Genomic DNA, 18,119 nt, shown 5'->3' on the forward strand with positions numbered 1-18,119 from the left:
TTTGCCCAGTCATCCTCTGAAGCTGAGAGAGTATGACTTGCCCAAGGTCACCCAGTGGGTTCCCATGGATGAATAGGGATTTGAACTCTGGTCTCCAGAATCATAGCTCAAACCACTATACCATGCTGGCTCTTGCTGTGGTTATGTACTACTTTAAAATGAAATAAACATGGAACTATTTCTGGAATTGTTTCAGTATCCTCCAAATGGAGTGATTGTTTTTCCTGAATTCTCTCCACCCTGCAAGTTGTCAACTAACTGGAGCTAGACAATGTAGTGTCAGGAAAATGCAGCAGCATTTTTCTCTTAGTGCAAAGGCACAATGAGACACAACATTCTCAAAAGATTTCTGAATGTATCTAACAGACATGGAAAGCACTCCACAGGGTCAAGACCACCTGTAGGCAGAATGAGGCAGCTGATTCAAACAGCAGATGCAGGCTGGCAGTGGCAAGGTGTTAGATGGCACATGTGTGTGTATGCGATACAACCTACTGTGCCCCCTGATCTCAGGAGCATTAACGGATGCTGTCCTATAGACAGTGCTGAAATAGGATTTAACTTCTATAGTAAAGATACACTTGAATGTTGAATGGCAGGAGCACCATCTTGTCCTTTGGCCCAGACAGCAAAATGCCTTAGGCTGCCACAGCGACAGATACTCTCTCAAGCACCAGAGAACCATTTACTGAATGCAAATGCGAAAAACCTGGTAGAAGAAAGTTATTCTCCTACTGCTTTGTCCTTACCATTTAAGTAGATGAAGTGCTTAATGAACAGTCCCATCACTGTTTCTCCACACAGGAGTCAATAATAAGAGAAAATCCCCACCTCCCCTGGTCATTCTTGTTACAGGGTTCCCAACCAGGGAATTTTGTTGAGATGCAGCAGTGAATCTTCTGCCAAAAGAAAGCAGCAATCAAAATGGCTCCTACTACGAGACTGCTCAGTCTTATAGGACTACAAACATGCAAAGTTTGGAAAAGTTGCTCTTTTGGATTTCAGCTCCCAGCCAGCTGGACCATGGTAGTAGGGGAACTCTGAGAACTGTGGTCCAAAATAGACTTTCTCATGCTCTCCAAATGAAACCTAGCTGTCCTTTAGTGCAGCATGCCTTGTGGCTTCCTTTGCCAACAGGTCAGTGACCAAACAGATACTGTGGCAGCAGTGACAGGAATAAGAGCATAGCTAACACACCTGGCAGCTGACCCAGGGAGCAAAGGACCACTGGAGAGGAAATCAGCTGAACCAGTGAAGAGTTCCTCAGCTCAGCTTACTTTTGTCCCACACAAAAGTAGTGGTGGTAGGTTGGTCCCATATCAACAGGTTGACATACCTGCCCTGGGTTTATTCCAAACCTTAAAGATGTTGTCTGAACTACCTGACCAATAAGGTTTAGTAGCTCCAGTAAGGTAATGACTAAAACTCAAAGCAAACATTTGGGCTACTTTTGCTGTGTACAGTAAATATGCATCAATATACAATACAAATGGATGTGTATGTTAAATAATTGTTCAGGCCAGAAGAAAAAAAGCAGTAAGGAATACTAGTTACAGTCATGCCCTTTTAAATGTGAATTGTGTTGATAGGGAAACAAAGTAAATGTTAAATTTCCTTCCAATAAGACCAGCTCTTGTTTATTAAAGCTACATTGCATTTCCATGAAAAATCTACCTACATTGGTATACAGTTGTATTTGAATGTAGTCATTCAATTAGTAGATTAATTGGTTAATCATTTAAAGTGTTTAATTGGCTACCAGTTTTACTAAGTATCCCAGATCTAGTCACCTCTCCTGATTTAACTACAATTGCAAGCAGAGATACCAGAAAATAGATTGCACTGAAATTGACAGGACTTGCTTTGAAAGAACGTTCTTGGGATTAGAACCCCAGTATCCCAAAGGAAATGAAATCTCTGCATAGTATTACCACTTTGTATGAGACTCAAAAACATCAAAGATAGTGAATTTCAGGTGAATTCTTGGCTTAAATAGGTTGCTCCATAGCTTCTCAGGTAGGATGGCCCATTGAGATTGTAAGCCTGAGGGCAGGGAACCATCTAATTAAAAAGATTGTATGTACAGCGCTGTGTAAATTTACAGCGCTTTATAAATAAAGGTTAATAATAATAATAATAATAATAATAATAATAATAATTGAGAGGGAGAGGTACTTACTAGATGACCCCTTCAGACTCTGAGGAGCATCTACACAATGACATGAAGATACACATCAAATGTCGTTGTTTCTGACTTATGGCATTTCTGACTTAAGGCATTCCAAAGGCAAACCATCATGGGAATTCTTAGCAAGATTTTTTTCACAGGGGGATTTCCCTTTGCCTCCTTCAGAGGCTGAGAGAGGAAGACTTGCCTAAGATCACCAGGTGGGCTTCCATGGTTCAAGTGGGGATTAGAACCCTGGTCTCCAGAGTCATAGTCCAATTCTGAAACCACTACTGGCTCTCTGGCTTTACGCTTTGCCAATTTCTTGTTTTCCTCTCACTACCTAGCTTTAAAACAATAATGTGCATGATATAGCTAGTCCTTTTCTCCAAGTGCTCAAACCACATCACATATCTTAGTAACATTTATAATTCTGTACCTCAGACTAGTATTACCCTCCTCTCCATGACAAGGAGATGCCAAAGGGTTTAATGCTTACCTAAGGCCAAGCCCTGCATTCATGGTTCATTGAACCAAGAATCTCCATGTTCTCAAAATGCTTTGTCTCTCTGCACAGCACAGTTGTGCTACAGCACTTTTCATTGAAATGATTGCCAAGCTACATCAACTCAGTGGATCACTTCTTTTAAGTCTGTCAGTGGAAGCCTACTAATGTGGTGTAACAGCACTATGCAGAGAGATATACAGGTATCACAAATGGATGGTGGCTTTTCTAGCAGAAATGTGGTGAATCAGCTCTGCACTTTATTCTTAAGTAATCAATCCTATCCCCAAAACTGGTTCAGAACCTTGGATAGTCCTTTGAAAGTCTAGAATAAAATCCAGATGGATTCATTGCATGATAGACATGAAGTCTCAAGCAGTCATCCCAAGAGGTATAGGATATTATATAGAGATGTGGTATTTGTTTATGTATTCAATACTTGTGGTTATTGAATGCATGATGGAGATTCCAAAATCTCTCCTTTAAACTGAATATCCAAATGAGGGGTGAGCAATACAGGACTCCAACTCTTTTTGCACCTCTTTACCCCTTGCCCCCTCCTCCACATACACACTTGCTGCTACCGCTGCTGACAGAAGTGTGCCGCCACTTGCTGGTAACATTTGGTAATATCATAAAAATGAGGTGCTTTCTCCCTCTTTTTCCAAGGGGATTCTCTGTCCTGCCAGTCTACAAAGCTTTGTGGTGCAAGAGGGCATGCTGGCATACTGGAGCATGATAGAAAATCACCTCAGTTGCCACTGAATTTTGTTAATGGCTGCAAAATTGCACACATGGTAGCACAGGTGTGGCAACTGGTGGCTTGGGGGAGCATTGCAAGGCCCACAGTCCCGGTACTACATTCATACTTCATGGTCTTGACCATGCACATGGATGCATATGGACATATACAAAGAAGTCACTTAGGATGCATCTACTATGAAGAAACAATGCAGTTTGACACCACTAACTACCATAACTTTATCCTACAGAATTCTGGGATTTGTAATTTTATGAGTCACCAGCACTCTTTATCAGAGAAGGCTAAAGACCGTGTAAAACTGCAAATCCCAGAACTCCATAGGATAGAACTACAGCACTTAAAGTGATGTCAAAGTGACTTATTTCTACAGTGCAGATGCACCCTTAGATTAAAGCTGATGTTATGTCTGCCAGCAGGTATGACCAGCAAGCACACTAGTCTCTAGACAGCATAGTTAGTTGGGTACATTCAGTATATGGGCACCCTCTGTCTGAAGAAGACTAATATATAACTAAGGTAATGTTTACATCTCTTCCTATCAGTTGATTCACTGAGGACCAAGATAAACTCCAAAACACTGACATCAAAAACTGGTATGAGTTGGCTGAAGCTGTGATTTTATTTTATTTTTGAAAAAAATAAAATAAAATAAATCCATGCATAGAAGAGGAGCACAGCAGTAGTACTGTAATGCCATGTCTACTCCGAAGGAAGTTCCAATGAATTCAATGAGATTTACTTCCAGGCAAGTATTGTAATTGGATTGCTCTGTAAATGTTACACAGCTCAGCAGAACACAGTCTTTCTATAAGCAATGATCAGCCACTGTGTACATATTGTGGCACTATGACATCATGCAACATTCCCTGAATTTAACTCTGGACAAAGCACATAATGAAACCCAAAATTTGTTCTTAACTTTTCTGAAGTATATTTGTAACCACGCTGGGAGTAGAGAGCTGTACTAACTAGCTGGACAGATAGAACAGTTCCAAACAAGGTTTTTACCACATCATTGTGCTGCTTCATTTACTGAAATAATCCTCCTTTCTTTTAGCCCCATTTCTTCCATCTCTTTCCTTATCATACAGGCACATACACAAAAATGCAGTGTGAAGAGAAAGGCAGAACAGCAGTACAGTCCCGTCTGATTGTTACTGGAAACCATCCTCCAACTGGAAATGCACATGGAAAAAAATCCTGTCTTGCTATCACACTATATTATTTTCATTCAGCCCATGCTTTCTTTCTTGCAGTCATACCAACAAAACATGGAACCAAACCTCATCAGAAAGTTGAACTCTGCTAGCACAGAGACTGAAGCCAATCAGAAGTGTCTTTCATTGTGTTATGGTGGAACACAAAAGAAGCTCTGTTTGAGCAGCTCAAAAAGAAAGCTGAATTCTCGCAGCTCTTGTCTACCAGAGAAACACTGATACTGTGGCTACAAAATCCTTGATCTGAAGCCACGGAAGACACTTAGTGATTCCAGAAACATAAATATCTGCTTGTAAAATGTATCTGTCAAATTCCAGCAAGATTCTCCTATATCTTTATTCATCTTTCCAATTAACTTAATCTCAGTTCCCCCAAATTCATTATTTTCCACATTCTTTTTATAAAGGTGAAGAAAACAGCATGGTTCTGCATATCCTGCCAGATGGCATGAACCCTGCTATACGTATAAACTTTACACTGACATAGTAGTTTAAATCAACCCATCTCTGAGAAAAAAGTGAGGAGGGATTAACAGTATGGGACTACAGCCTGCAGAGTGTTCCACCAGCAGAAAGTTAAATAGAAATTTCAGAGGAGAAGTAATCTTAAAAGAAGTTTGTAAGCAAATCAACTTTAAACAATTACCTGAAGCCAAAAAATGGGACCTGGTCCTTAGCAGATCTCCCAGACAGTAGCATTAGAAACATCAAAATATTATCATCCTATTCTATTTTTAATATCTACAGCAGGGTTTTTACAATATGAGGTGATTTTATTAGACAGGCAATTATTCAACGACAGATGTATTCCACTGAAGGAACCAATTATAAAGCACAGCTTGAAGTACTTTTTTGTCTTTAATTGCTCCTCTAAAATTATTTTTATGAGTTTGCTTACATCCACATCCAGTTGGAATTTACCATAAAATTTCATACAGCACCAAAAACATATCCCAAATTATTAAGAAAGTACTCTCATTAAAAGGACCAGTGAAAACTTTAATAATATTGAGTACATGTTTGGATTTTCTGGAATGCATGCGTAGTTTAGCACACAGAAGAAATTTGTTTTCTACTGAATCATTTTTATTGTAAACCATGCATCAGCAACAAACATATACTAAACCTCCCCCTGCAACAGGCTGAGTTCCAGAAATGTCTCCCCAATAGGTCATTCCTCTGCTGAATTTCATTCTTCTATGCACTTTTGGAAAAGCAAGCTCACTAACAAAGCAGTTGAAATAAGTAAACAACAAAACCCTCTTCCCTCTTCATCGGATGAACTACAAACACAGGCTTAATTTGTTTAGTCAAAATTTTTCTTATCGTCCAACATTTACAGTGCCAACAAATCTGCTAAGAAGTAAATATAATTGTTTTCAATGGGACTTACTTCTAGGTAAAGCAAAAACTCCAGCACTGACAACCTACACAGCAAAATAATTACCTTAAACGTAGTCATCACTGATTCCAAACTGGCTGGTATTTGCATATCTCTGAAAGGTTTCCTGAAAGTCTTATTCCTTTGTTGGACTTCTTCATACAAGGAAACAAAAGTAACTCCAGTACAAAACTCAACAAAGAAGGTTTTTTTAATATAAAAAAACCACTCATTTTTTTACCAATAAAAAAAAGCTCCTGCTATATATTGTGCAGTTGAAGAAGGTCACCATTTCCTCCCCCTTTGCTTTAACACAATCCAACTACTCAGGCATGACATCATTCTTCAGAGCTTGAGATTCCTAACTTAACAGCTACAGAATCAGCTTGAAAGAAACACTAAGGAGGGGAGAGAATTAAAGAGAGAGAAAGAAAGGTTTCATTACCTGACACATGAAGGGTTTTCCTTTCCACGCCATGGTTTTTGGTTTTGTATTTCCCAGACAAAAACTTGGTCCTATGAGCTGAGACACTGGCGAAAAGAAAAAAACCTTTGCACGGCTCTCTTAGGAGCCCAGTACCTGCTGTGCGTCCCACAACTCCTTCAAATGACCTTTCACTGCACAGATTTCAGCCCAAATGATCGTCCAGAGAGTACACAGACTGGCTAGGTCAGTTGTCATGGAAATCACTCTCACTCACCCTTTCTCTCACACACAGGAGCAGCTTCTCTCCCCCTTTCTCTCCTCATCCCTCCACACACACACACACACACAGAGGCACAATTCTGGAAGGCATCCATGAAGCCACATGCCTTTTCATCTCTCCCCCCACAGTTCTTTCTTTTCTCCCCCCCCCCCCTTCTTCAAACAGTCTGTCCTTTCGCCTCCATGGCTCCCAGCAAGCCAGTCCAACAAAAGGCACTTCTGGTCTGGTTGCAAACTAAATCTTGCAGCAAGATAATGCCTTTGCTGCAGATGATGTCATTGCTAAGGTACTTTCCACTGAAAAGGGCACAGGGACAGGTTGAGTTGTGAAATCACCTTCTCCTACTGCCTAACAGAGATGGGTGGGGAATTATCTGACAGTAAGGATTTGGTATTTCTGGTCTTGATATCCAGCTGACATACAATATCAAGATAGGAACCAGGTCTACATATAATATCAAGATAGGACCCAAGTCTACAGGAGAAATTCATTTATGCTTCATATGTACCTTACACACATAGCTTGAAGGTAATTTTATACAATATTTTAAATAATTTTGTACATGAAGCAGAGTTTGCATACAATGTATTTGTGGCATCATGTTGCTTAGGGCATACTGGAGGAGTATTCTTGAAAAATGACTTACCCTATCATTTAACACCAGTGCCTTTGCAAAATCTTTAACTTCTGCAAGTCTTCCTTCCCATCAAGGAGGGCATCTTGTATTCTTTCATTCTTCTGTAGTTAGGGAGAAAAATGAGTCAGGAATGTGGCAAGATAGCGAATAATATGTAGCCATTGTTCCTACAAGTTTTCTTGCTTCCAGAGCATATTGTTCATTGCAGCAGAAATGTTATCTATGTTCCACACATATTAACCTTCTGTTGCTCACCATGGCTGGCTATACCTGGGATGTTTCCACATGACATGATCACAGTAGTTTGATATCATCTTAAATACTATGGTTGTGTCCCACTGGATCCTGGGATTTGTAGTTTGGCAAGGTTATCAGTATCCTTGGGGGCATTCCCCTAAATTCCGGCATTACAGCTTTTTGATTTCTAAGTACCACAGGAAACTACAAATCCCAGGGTTCCACAAAATGGAACTGTGGAAGTTAAAATGGTATCAGATGGCTATAACTGTGTAGGGCAGACATAACTATGGTTATTCAGGTTGAGTATCATTTATCTGAAATGCTTGGGACCAGAAAGTGTTTCAGATTTTGGAGCATTTTGCATTTTCAGATCAGCGATGCTCAACCTGCATTTGGAGCTTGTGCAATTAAGTCACTGAAGTAGCTGTGAAACTTTTGTTTGCATACTGAGAGAGAAGGTTGTCAACTTTTGTCACTGAAAAAATTCATTAGCAATAACAAGTAAATGAGTATCTGGAGGGCTACAAAGGCCAAACTGCTAAATATGTTCCGTGCAATTTAAATTTTAATGAAAAAAATTGAGCTTTTTCTATTCCTACTTTTTTATTATTTGCACGTTTAAATGTTTAATTGGTGTAATGATCACTCATCTGTACTGAAACTTTGCAGACATTTCTTAGGATCACACCAACTACACAGATTTGTGACTGCCCTTGGAATTTTGGCATTTCTCTGCTATTATGTGTATTATGTCTATTTTTGTTTTAATTAGGTTTACTGGATCTACACCGTGGTATTCCAAGAATTCTTTCAGCAATACTGTTATATTCTGTGGAGCTCTAATTTGTTGAAAAAGGCAATATTTTCTAGAAACAGGAGTCCAAATGGAAAGAATATAGCAAATCTTGGCATCAAGGCTAATTTCGATGGACCACTAAAAGGGAGAACCAAGTAAAAATGTCATATAGAAAAAGCTTCAGAACCAAAGAATCAGACCAAGCATTTTAAAAAAGCTTCCTCCCCCTTAACCCCTAAAGAATTTATTATCGAGTGATGGCATATAATTCAATTCATACTGCAAAATTCACTTCATAACACAGATGTGTGTATGAAGGTGCCTTCAAATCACTTTTCAGCTTATGATGACCACATGAATATCATAGGGATTTCTTAGGCAAGAAATACTCAGAGGTGGTTTTGCCCATTCTTTCCTCTGAAATATAGCCCACAGCACCTGGTATTAATTGCCAGTTTATCATCCAAGTATTAATCAGGGCTGACCCTGCTTAGCTTCCAGACTAAGGATCTGGTGCCTTCCAGGTATAACACTGATAAACACATGTAATTGGATGTTTGCAAAGGTAATAAAATGAAAAGAATGCCAAAATGTGTCAGTTTGAAGATAAGGAAAATTAAATAACTAGAAAAAGAACAATTTCTAATTATAAATAGTCACATAACAAGGTTCAGGATACCCAAAACATTTCCCAAACAGATAACTACAGATATACCAGTTATGCATGAGAACTTTCCTAACATTTAAAAAAATGGTCTTCTTGATGCTTTCAAGACCAGAAAATAAATTTAATCCAATCTAAAATATATGCTATTTCCAGTTTCAAAGCATGTTTCAAGTGCTGCCCACCTTAATGTCTGGCTGCTACATATCATGATAAAAAAGAAACCTTATATGGAATTCTCAGGAAAATAATCTTCATTCATACAGCTTTCTATCTACAGATGTATAGAGATACATCTATATTTGTATAAAGAGAAATAGTATTGCTATGGAAACAATAAGGACATTTTCTTGCAGTTGAACTCAATGGGAACTTTGACAGGAATTTAAATGGGAGCAGAAGCAAGCCCAAACCTTTTAAATTTCCAAGATAGGGCCTTGGAGACTTCCTTCTTTGGAAAGTTAATTGAAGACAGTCACTGAAGTTTTTAAAAAGCTCCATATAAAGCCTCAGAAAATCTGCCAAATTCCTGCTTGTACTCTCACCGCAGTATAGCAACACTCCCTCTAGTGGAGATGACCCTGGGATACAGTAACCCAGTTTCAAAAGACTTCTCTGGCTTCAGGATCTCAAACCTGTTAAATTCTCTAGACTTTGAGAATCTCTCAGTACCCACATGGCCAGAAGGAGGAGGTGCCAGCCTGCAAGAGCTACCCCTCCATGCCATCTGAACTAAGAGCAAAAACAGCAAAATACAGGCCTATGACTAACATCTTTCTCCTGTATGGTTTTTAACACCTTGCCTGATGAAGAAGCCAGGGGAGCTTCGAAAGCTTGCAACACGTAGATTGTGCAATGCGAAGTTGAAGGCTTTTATGGCCGGCATCCATAGTTTTTTGTGGGTTCTAGAATAGTTTATTCCTGACATTTTGCCAGCATCTGTGGCTGGCATCTTAAGAGAATGTTGGCATAGAAGAGAGCTGGATACACACACACACACACACACACACACACACACACTTCATGTTAATCTGTGTATTGTTCTGTTGTTGTTGTGGCTGTGTTCTGCAAGAATTTATTCCTTAAGTTTCACCTACATCTGTGGCTGGCATCTTCAGAGAATGGTGGCATGGAGGTGTGCAGAGTATATATACTGTGTGACCCTTGGTTGAGAGGAAGTGATTTACATGTTCTTACATGTATCTCTTGCAAAAGGCTACATGTATCTCTTTAAAGAGGTTTCTAGACACCCCCTAATCATATCCAATTTTTTATGGAAAGATGTCTTCCAGGATCTCTGAACTCACCTTTAGTCTATAATTTCCAGGGCATTATTTTGGGATATGGTTTAATTTCTGCTTTTTCAGTGCAATAACTATATTTGAGGGTTTACTGCCTCTGACATTATTTTTATTTGTTGTTTTAGTATACTATTTGTTGTCATGTTTTGTTTGTAAATAAACATTAAAAAATTAAGAGGCTACTCAAAGTCTCGGGCTGCAGTCAACTGCTTAGAATTTATCTTTCTGGTAACCTTCCAAAGAATTATCAACAGTACTAGAACATTATTTTTCCACGTATTACTTAGAAACCTTTGAGCCAGCTAGCATAGTGGTTTGAGTGTTGGACTACAACTCTGGAGACCAGGAATCAATTCCCAGTTCAGCCATGAAACCCACTGAGTGACCTTGGGCAAGTCACATGTTTTCAGCCTCAGGGGAAAGCAATGGCAAACTTCCTTTGAACAAACCTTTGCAAGAAAACCCCATGATCAGGTCACCTTAGGGTTGCCATAAGTCAGAAACAACTTGATATTTGATCCAAGGTTCTTATAGTTACACTGGAATTATTTTTGGAAAACCAAGTAAGGACCGGAACAGACCGGCAAATTAAGCTGCCTTCTAGGTGGCTTCCAAGCATCTTGGGAGTGTGTGACGTATAAACACTGTGCTCCAAAGCCGCCCAGAAGGCAACTTAGTTTGCTAGTCTGTTCTGGCCCTTACTTGTTTTTTTCAAATATTTATAGTTCCAGAATAACTATAGGCATCTTGGATCAAATATCTTGTTCCCAAATAAAAGAAAAACAGATTCTGTTGTTCAATGTGAACTTTTAAAATTAGATAAGCATCTGGGAGCTCAAGCTGAAGGTTAGCTTTAAAACATTTTAGATAAAGCAATGAACACATGGGAGATCAAACACCGCATGCCCTAGAAGGACAAGATTCCACCTCTTCCTCCCAGCGTTGCATTAATAGAGTACTAACTATTTTTGAACTTTGAACTCAGTTTGCAGCAACTGAAGTAAGCTGAGGACAAAGGGGGGAACTTGAAGAAGAAAGAGATATTAGGACATTTCAAAAGCAGCTGAAAAAGTGAAACAACAGAGGGATATTTATGATTGTCCCTGTCAAATCGGGACAGTTGGAGGGTATGCTTGAAAGGTCAAGTAAAATTGCAATCAAAAGGTCACATCAATATTGTTTCTGCTGATGCATAAATTTGCATTGGATACTCTCCCAGATTAACTAGATCTCCCCCCCTCCTCTTCCTCATGTCTCTGATTCACTTAACACTACCTGTTGAACAATACTATGAAAGCATCCAGCTTCCTCACAGTGGGGTCTGGGCTCATACCCCTTCCAGGGCCTGACTGGCATTAAACCTGCCTTGCCTGGGCCCAGCACAGATCAGACATGCCAAACCGGCCACCCCATTCAAGCAAGGATACCTACTCTGAGCAGGGTGCAGAGCATTTCATGCTGGGATATGCATCATGTGTAGGCTTGCCATATCCCGCCTGGGGGCGGGACTTTCCCAGTTTGGGGTGGGGCCACACAGTCCCACCCTGGTTTGGCCCCTCCCCCGGGACCTCCCCCCCCAGCAAGGCCCTGAAGGCAGCTCCAGCCCTCCCCATGGCTGTGTGCCACCCTCCCTGCCTCCCTGCCTGACTTAAGCCTAGAGAGCAGGTCTTAAAGACATCTGCCACTCAGAGCTATTGCCAGCCCACTTGGTATATATACCCTGCAAAAGGCATTACTTTCAGGTTACAGTGAGCAAAGAAAAAAAGGCCATCAATCGTTCCTGTTTCCCTGGGAGTCTAAATGCCTCATCTTTTAAATGTCTACCACTCAGTATTGTTGTAAGTCTTTATCACAGGGTCGTTTTTGAGGCCCTAAACACCTTTCCTTGGAATATGCAAATTTCTCCTGAAGCTGACCAATGGGAAAGAAGCAATCAGCCCTCCCCTTGGGTTGGTTTTCAAGGGCTTGGAAGGAAGAGATTTTGCCTTGCAAGTTGCTGGTAAATAATAGAAGGCTTTGGGGTAGCAAAGGCTGCAGAAATAGTTTGACCCCCCCCCTTAAACATCCATGGCTCCGTGCTATGGGATTCTGGGAATTGTAGTTTCTTGTGGCACCAGAGCTCTTTTGACAAAAGGAGACTGAATGGAGGCGTTGCCTGGCTGGGGGCAGAGCCTCTTGCCAGCAGTGAGAAGGCTGCGATGATGAGGAAAAGCAGGGGCTCCTCTGGTGGTCCTGGCCACTTCCCTTGGCTCCCTCCCTCCTCCTCCTCCTCCTCCTCCTCCTCTCAGAGCTCATTCACACTCCCTGGCTTTTCTCTCCCCCCCCCCCCCTCTGCACTTTGAGACCCCTTTAACTGCCAAAGCTCAATGCTCTGGAATTCTGGGGTCTGTGAGGCATTTGGCCTTCTCTGTCAGAGAGCTCTGGTGCCACAATAAACTACAATTCCCAGGATTCCATAGCACTGAGCCCTGGCAGTCCAAGCAGTGTGTTTTGGACACAGAGATCCTCCAAATGAATCCAGTCCCTAACTTTTATATCTCTCACACACACTGCAGGAATAATAACCCACTTTGAGACTGCTTTAACTCAGTGCTAGGGAATCCTGGGAATGCGAGTGTTTGGGAGACATTGAGACTTCTCTGTCAGTGATGGCTCTGAGGCCACAATAGACTACAATTCCCAGGATTCCCCAGCACTGAGCAGTCTCAAACTGGACCATTTCCTCAGTGTGGATGCACCTGGGGAGGCATTCTGGGCACTGCAGTTCAACTACGTTTGGAGGGTTATGGGACTCCCTGTCAGAGATAGCTCTGGGGCCACAATGTACTACAGTTCCCAGCATTCCCCAGCACTAACCCAGGACAGTTAAGTCACTCTCAAACTGGATTATTTCCTCAGTGTGGCTGCAGCTTTGGTGAGGAACTCTGGGCATTTCATTCCAGCATTGTTTTATTTCTGCAGTGTGTTTTGGACCAGAGACAGGGTGACCAGGCAGCCTCCTCCTTTTCCAGGACATGTCCTCTTCTGTCACATTTCAAAATGTCCTCCATTTGGATCATGGCTAAGAAGCATGGATTTATAATTACATGGGTGTTTTTAGCTTTTATTTTTGGCCATGTCCTACATTTTTTTGCTTGGGTGCCCTACATTTTGGGGTGAGGGCATTGATCACCTTGGTCAGAGAGCTTTCCAGGGGTTAACTGCCATTCTGCTGTGGTGCTGGAACAAACCACCATTCCCAGAATTCCATAGCATTCAGCCGAGGCAGTTAAAGTGGTCTCAAACCAGATTATTTCTCCAGTGTAGATGCAGCCCAAGCCTTTTGCCTCTCTTATGCCTGAGATTTCAAAGCCCAGCCTTGGCACCACAACAAACTACAAATCCCAAAATTCCATAGGATGGAGTGATGAGAGTGAAAGCAGTGTGGCAGCAGCCTCAGTGTGCTTAACGCAGTTCTTAACATGGTTCACCTCTTGCCTACAGAGTCTCACAAGACTTTTTTGTTTAACAACTTGTACCCATTAACTCCATTTCATGTCACCTTTATTTAGTGGGGAGGAATACGGACAAAACAAGTCAAAATGAAGAAAAACCAAAGTCCCTTGACCAAAGGGTTTGGTTGTGGAATAAGCCTCTGAAATATGCAACAGGCAATGTTAAAATAAAGCCATGTTCAATGCTCAAATGTGCTGTTTGGAATGGGGAGAGGGGGGTGGCTAGAAAGGGAAGTACATTTCCGTGATCTGTCTACGAATAATGTCAAAATGTCCTCCATTTTGAGCATGCCTAAGAAACATGCATTTATATTAACATTTCTAAAAAAGCCTCAATTTTTTTGCGTGTCCTCCATTTTTAAAAAATGTGTCCTACATTTGAAAATGTTGTCCTGCATTTGTCCTACATTTGTCCCGGTTTGGAGGTCCCCACTTATGGCAACCCTAATCATGTGGCACTCTTCCAGTGAAAGTGAATTAGCCAGGGCCACATGTGGTCCCTGCTGCAGTTTTTCTGGCCCCTGGTGATAATCACATGGGGAGAGTGAAAATAATAGCAATAGACCATAGCTGGTATGTTGATCCCCAGCACTCCTTGTCTACAGACCTTACACACTTTTTCAAAACCTGAGGTCTACAGTTTTTTGCTTCACAAGCAGTTTTATTATCAAATGTCTGTGGGATGTGTCGAACGACAAACAGATACGGCCAAACCTAATACAGAAGAATAATGGTGAAGAATAACAGATAAAAGCTAGCAGGGGTCTAGGGTGTGGCTATAGAAATGTAGCCCAGAGAGGTAACAGACACCAATGTAGTGTTTGGCTTTCTCGCTCATAAGCAAACATTATGCTGAAGCACTATTTTTCAAACCAAAACTTTTCCTGCAGTTTCATCCTCTGGAAGCATCATGGAAATACAGCAGGCTGCCAGGTGGGTTGTCCAATAAGATATCACCCTGATTTATTTTTTTTACTGGATGAAAAAACCCATAAGCAGTGTGGTCACTTGAATAACAACAATAAAACAAAGTACAAAGCTCCCCTGTTTGTTTGTTTGTTTGTTTTTAGGGTTCCTTTTGATATTCAGCTATAAATGGAAGCTAGGAAGTTTCCACAATCTGTGGTAGCTGAGCAGATGATTATCTTCAAAAGCTTATTAGACAGCAGGACACTAGAGGTAAAATGTCAGTGCCATCTGTGTTGCTGTGTCTGAAAAACCATCTTCTTTATATGGGGCACCTCAAGGGCAGAGTCTTTTATTCCGTACATGTCTTACACCAAGAGCAGATGTGCACATTCATTAGGACTGTATGGACCTTCAACAGGACTGTCTGTGCCTGATACCAAGATAAGAATTTAGACAAGTTTTCCCTGTAACATACAATGAGAACCACATGATCTAAACAGTAGGGTCTTATGGAAATGGAGTCATGAGACAACTGAAGCTCTTGCCCCGAGAGAAAATTTCAGGATCAAACTAGATGTGGCACCATAACCTCCTACTTTAACATTAGAGAAAAAGAAGCTGTTGGATCTTGTTTGAGAACATGCTCTCAATCTGGATTGCAGGTTTCTTCTTTTATTCTTTATGTCCTCAAATATCCTGTTTGCTGATTGTCATCAACATTATCATTGCCACCCCTAAGAATACTGCAAGAAAAGCAAGGGCTGCAATAGTGTTCAATAACAAAATTGCTACTGTACACAAAACCTGTTTTCAGGAAACAGTATATTGTGTTACCACACATGAGCCTGATAGGCAATGATGAGATTCTTATCTGCACAGTGAGCATTGCTGGCAGATAACTGGGAATGCTTTTTTCATTGTATTCTTTGATTGCTGGTACAGTGGATATATCAAGGAAGAAGGAGAAACTCTGGCCTGGATTATTATGGATCGCAAATTGAACATTAGCCAGAAGTGTGATACTGCAGCGAAGAAGGCAAATGCTATTTTAGCCTGCATTAATCAAAGCATAATTTGTAAGGTGAAGGAAGTAATGGTCCTACTGAATTCTGCACTGGTCAGTTCTCATCTGGAATACTGTGTTCAGTTCTGGGCACCTTCTTTTAAGGAGCTGGAGCAGGTTTTGAGAAGGACAACAAAGATGATAAGAGGTATAGAGAACAAAAGATATGAGGAAAAGAAAAGTTGGAGGAGCTGGGAGTGGTTCAGCTTGGTGGAGAGCAGACTCAGAGGTGGCATGAAGTTTAACAAAATTGCCTCTGAACATGCCACTGCTAATGTTGACCTGAGAAAAACATTTCAATTTCAGATATCCCAACCTTGATTTAAAAAATAGCCCTGGACCAGCATAAAGGCAGTTGTTCCAACTCCTCGGAAATTATATTTGGCTCATAGAGATCTATATCCTAGTGTCTAGACTAGAATGGGAGTCAGGTAGCCCTCAAGATGTCGCTGGATACAACTTCCAACAGCCCTAGCCAGCATAGCCAAAGCTGAGGAGTGACAGTCCAATAACATGTGGAAGACTACACAATTTTTACCCCTGGCCTGTGGAGAGTCTGTAGGCCTTTGAGGAAGCATGAATAATTGTTAGAGTGCTAGAGATAGAGGATAGATTATTTTTTGACCTCACCAAAGCTCCCACACACCTGGGAGAACATTGATAGAAGCAGGGTCCAATTGCAAGGGTCTTCCTTACAGTATCAACACTGGGGTATATGTACCATTTCTAAGGGTCAAGGCCTCACTCAGCCATATGAGGTTATCTCACTTAATGTTCCTCCAGTGAACTGGTTTGATACATACACCCAACCATCTCCCCATAACAGCAAAGATGGACACACTCTGGACCCTGGAACATCACCCCATTTTTGCCACCTCCAGAGGGCTTCACTGCCTCCTACTTCACAGCCACCATTTTGGATGACTGAAACTGATGACATATTGACATGTCACTTCTATTCAACTTTTGGAGGTTTTAGGGGGGATAGCTATTTCAGGGTGTGGAATACTCTCAAACAGCTTCACACATTCCAACAAATGGGTTTCTAACATATTTAGGTCATTTTAATTTTTAAAAATGGAGCAGCCAGGGGCCTTTGAAGGAGTCAGTGGGATCCAGAGAGGTGCACAGGATTCCCACCCACCCACCCACCCCACACACACACTCAAGGGCCACATATGGCCAGTGGACTGCACAGTTCCCACCCCCAGTTTAGGGAAACATTTTGATTTGAAAAAAGGGAAAGAGGAGAAGGGGGAATCTAGCATTGTCTACAAGATTATCTAATTTATGTCTCCATCTACTTCATCAAATGCACCAGCAGAGTTCATGTCCAGCATCAGATTCATTACCAGTAACAGAGCTGTAATGGTGAGATCAGAATTTGGTAAGAGACAGAAAGATACGATTTGTGACACTGGCTATAATCCTTTTTTAAAACTGTGTAAGGTAATATGGTCTGTAAGGCTGGTTCTGATGTTAGAAAGCCATTCATCTGCTCACTGAGACACAGTTCCCTTCAGTTCACAAGCTTTTTTTCTTTGTTTTGTTACATGCCTAGGTGTGAGGTTGTTGCTGCATTCTTTCAAGCAGTTTCCAACTTATGATGACCCTAAGGCAAATCTATTACAGGGTTTTCTGGGCTGAGAGTGGATGACCTTGGGAAAAACACATTCTCTCAGCCTCAGGAGAAAGCAATAGCAAACCTCCTCTGAACAAATGTTATCAAGAAAAATATCCAAGATAGGATCATCATAAGTCAGAAAAGAAGGCACACAACAACAAACATCTTAATCACAATCTGATATTGCCTAATCATATATCCCAGTTTTTATCTGTGAAATGTTGGAGGGTATGTTATTATTATATTTACTTCACTGATATATGAACAGTTTAGACTAGTGAGTACAGGGCCAATAACACCTCTGATATTTGAAAGGAAGCCTTGAAACTTGATCATTTAGGGATATCATTTCTGTACTATCTCTGTAGACTCAATGGCATGAATGGAACATAAGGATATTTCTTTTTTGATTGGTTTGGAATCTCACAGAAAAGAGAAGTTTAGCAAGTGGGAAATACTAAAATAAAAAGTGCTAATAAAGGCTAGCTATAAACTAATTCAGACTAATGCCAAACAGGAAGCAATTTTAAAACATATTCCTTGAGTCAGTTCTCAGACCTCTAATTAATATAATTAATTAAATGTCTTTTAATGACTACTTCTCCCGCTCCACTTTCTGGTCAGAATTTATACTCAGGGATTAAACAACTA

General features: G+C 40.9%; 1 protein-coding gene across 4 annotated transcripts in view; it reads right to left on the reverse strand.

The window, feature by feature from the left end:
* Positions 1-18,119, reverse strand: part of LOC149314445 (DENN domain-containing protein 2B-like) — a 228,540-nt gene that overhangs the window by 178,242 nt on the left and 32,179 nt on the right. For 3 of the 4 annotated variants that reach the window (XM_089521130.1, XM_089521132.1, XM_089521129.1), the window contains exon 2: positions 7,387-7,478. In XM_089521130.1, coding sequence (XP_089377256.1) covers positions 7,387-7,394 — 8 coding nt within the window. In that variant the 5' untranslated portion in view covers positions 7,395-7,478. Of the gene's footprint in view, positions 1-6,478; positions 6,847-7,386; positions 7,479-18,119 lie in introns of those variants that run through there. The other variant, XM_089521131.1, reaches the window with a different exon arrangement.

Source organism: Sceloporus occidentalis, unplaced genomic scaffold (assembly GCF_023333645.1).
Source record: "Sceloporus occidentalis isolate IW3139 unplaced genomic scaffold, rSceOcc1.0.p SCAF_4, whole genome shotgun sequence".
Lineage (NCBI taxonomy): Eukaryota > Metazoa > Chordata > Lepidosauria > Squamata > Phrynosomatidae > Sceloporus > Sceloporus occidentalis.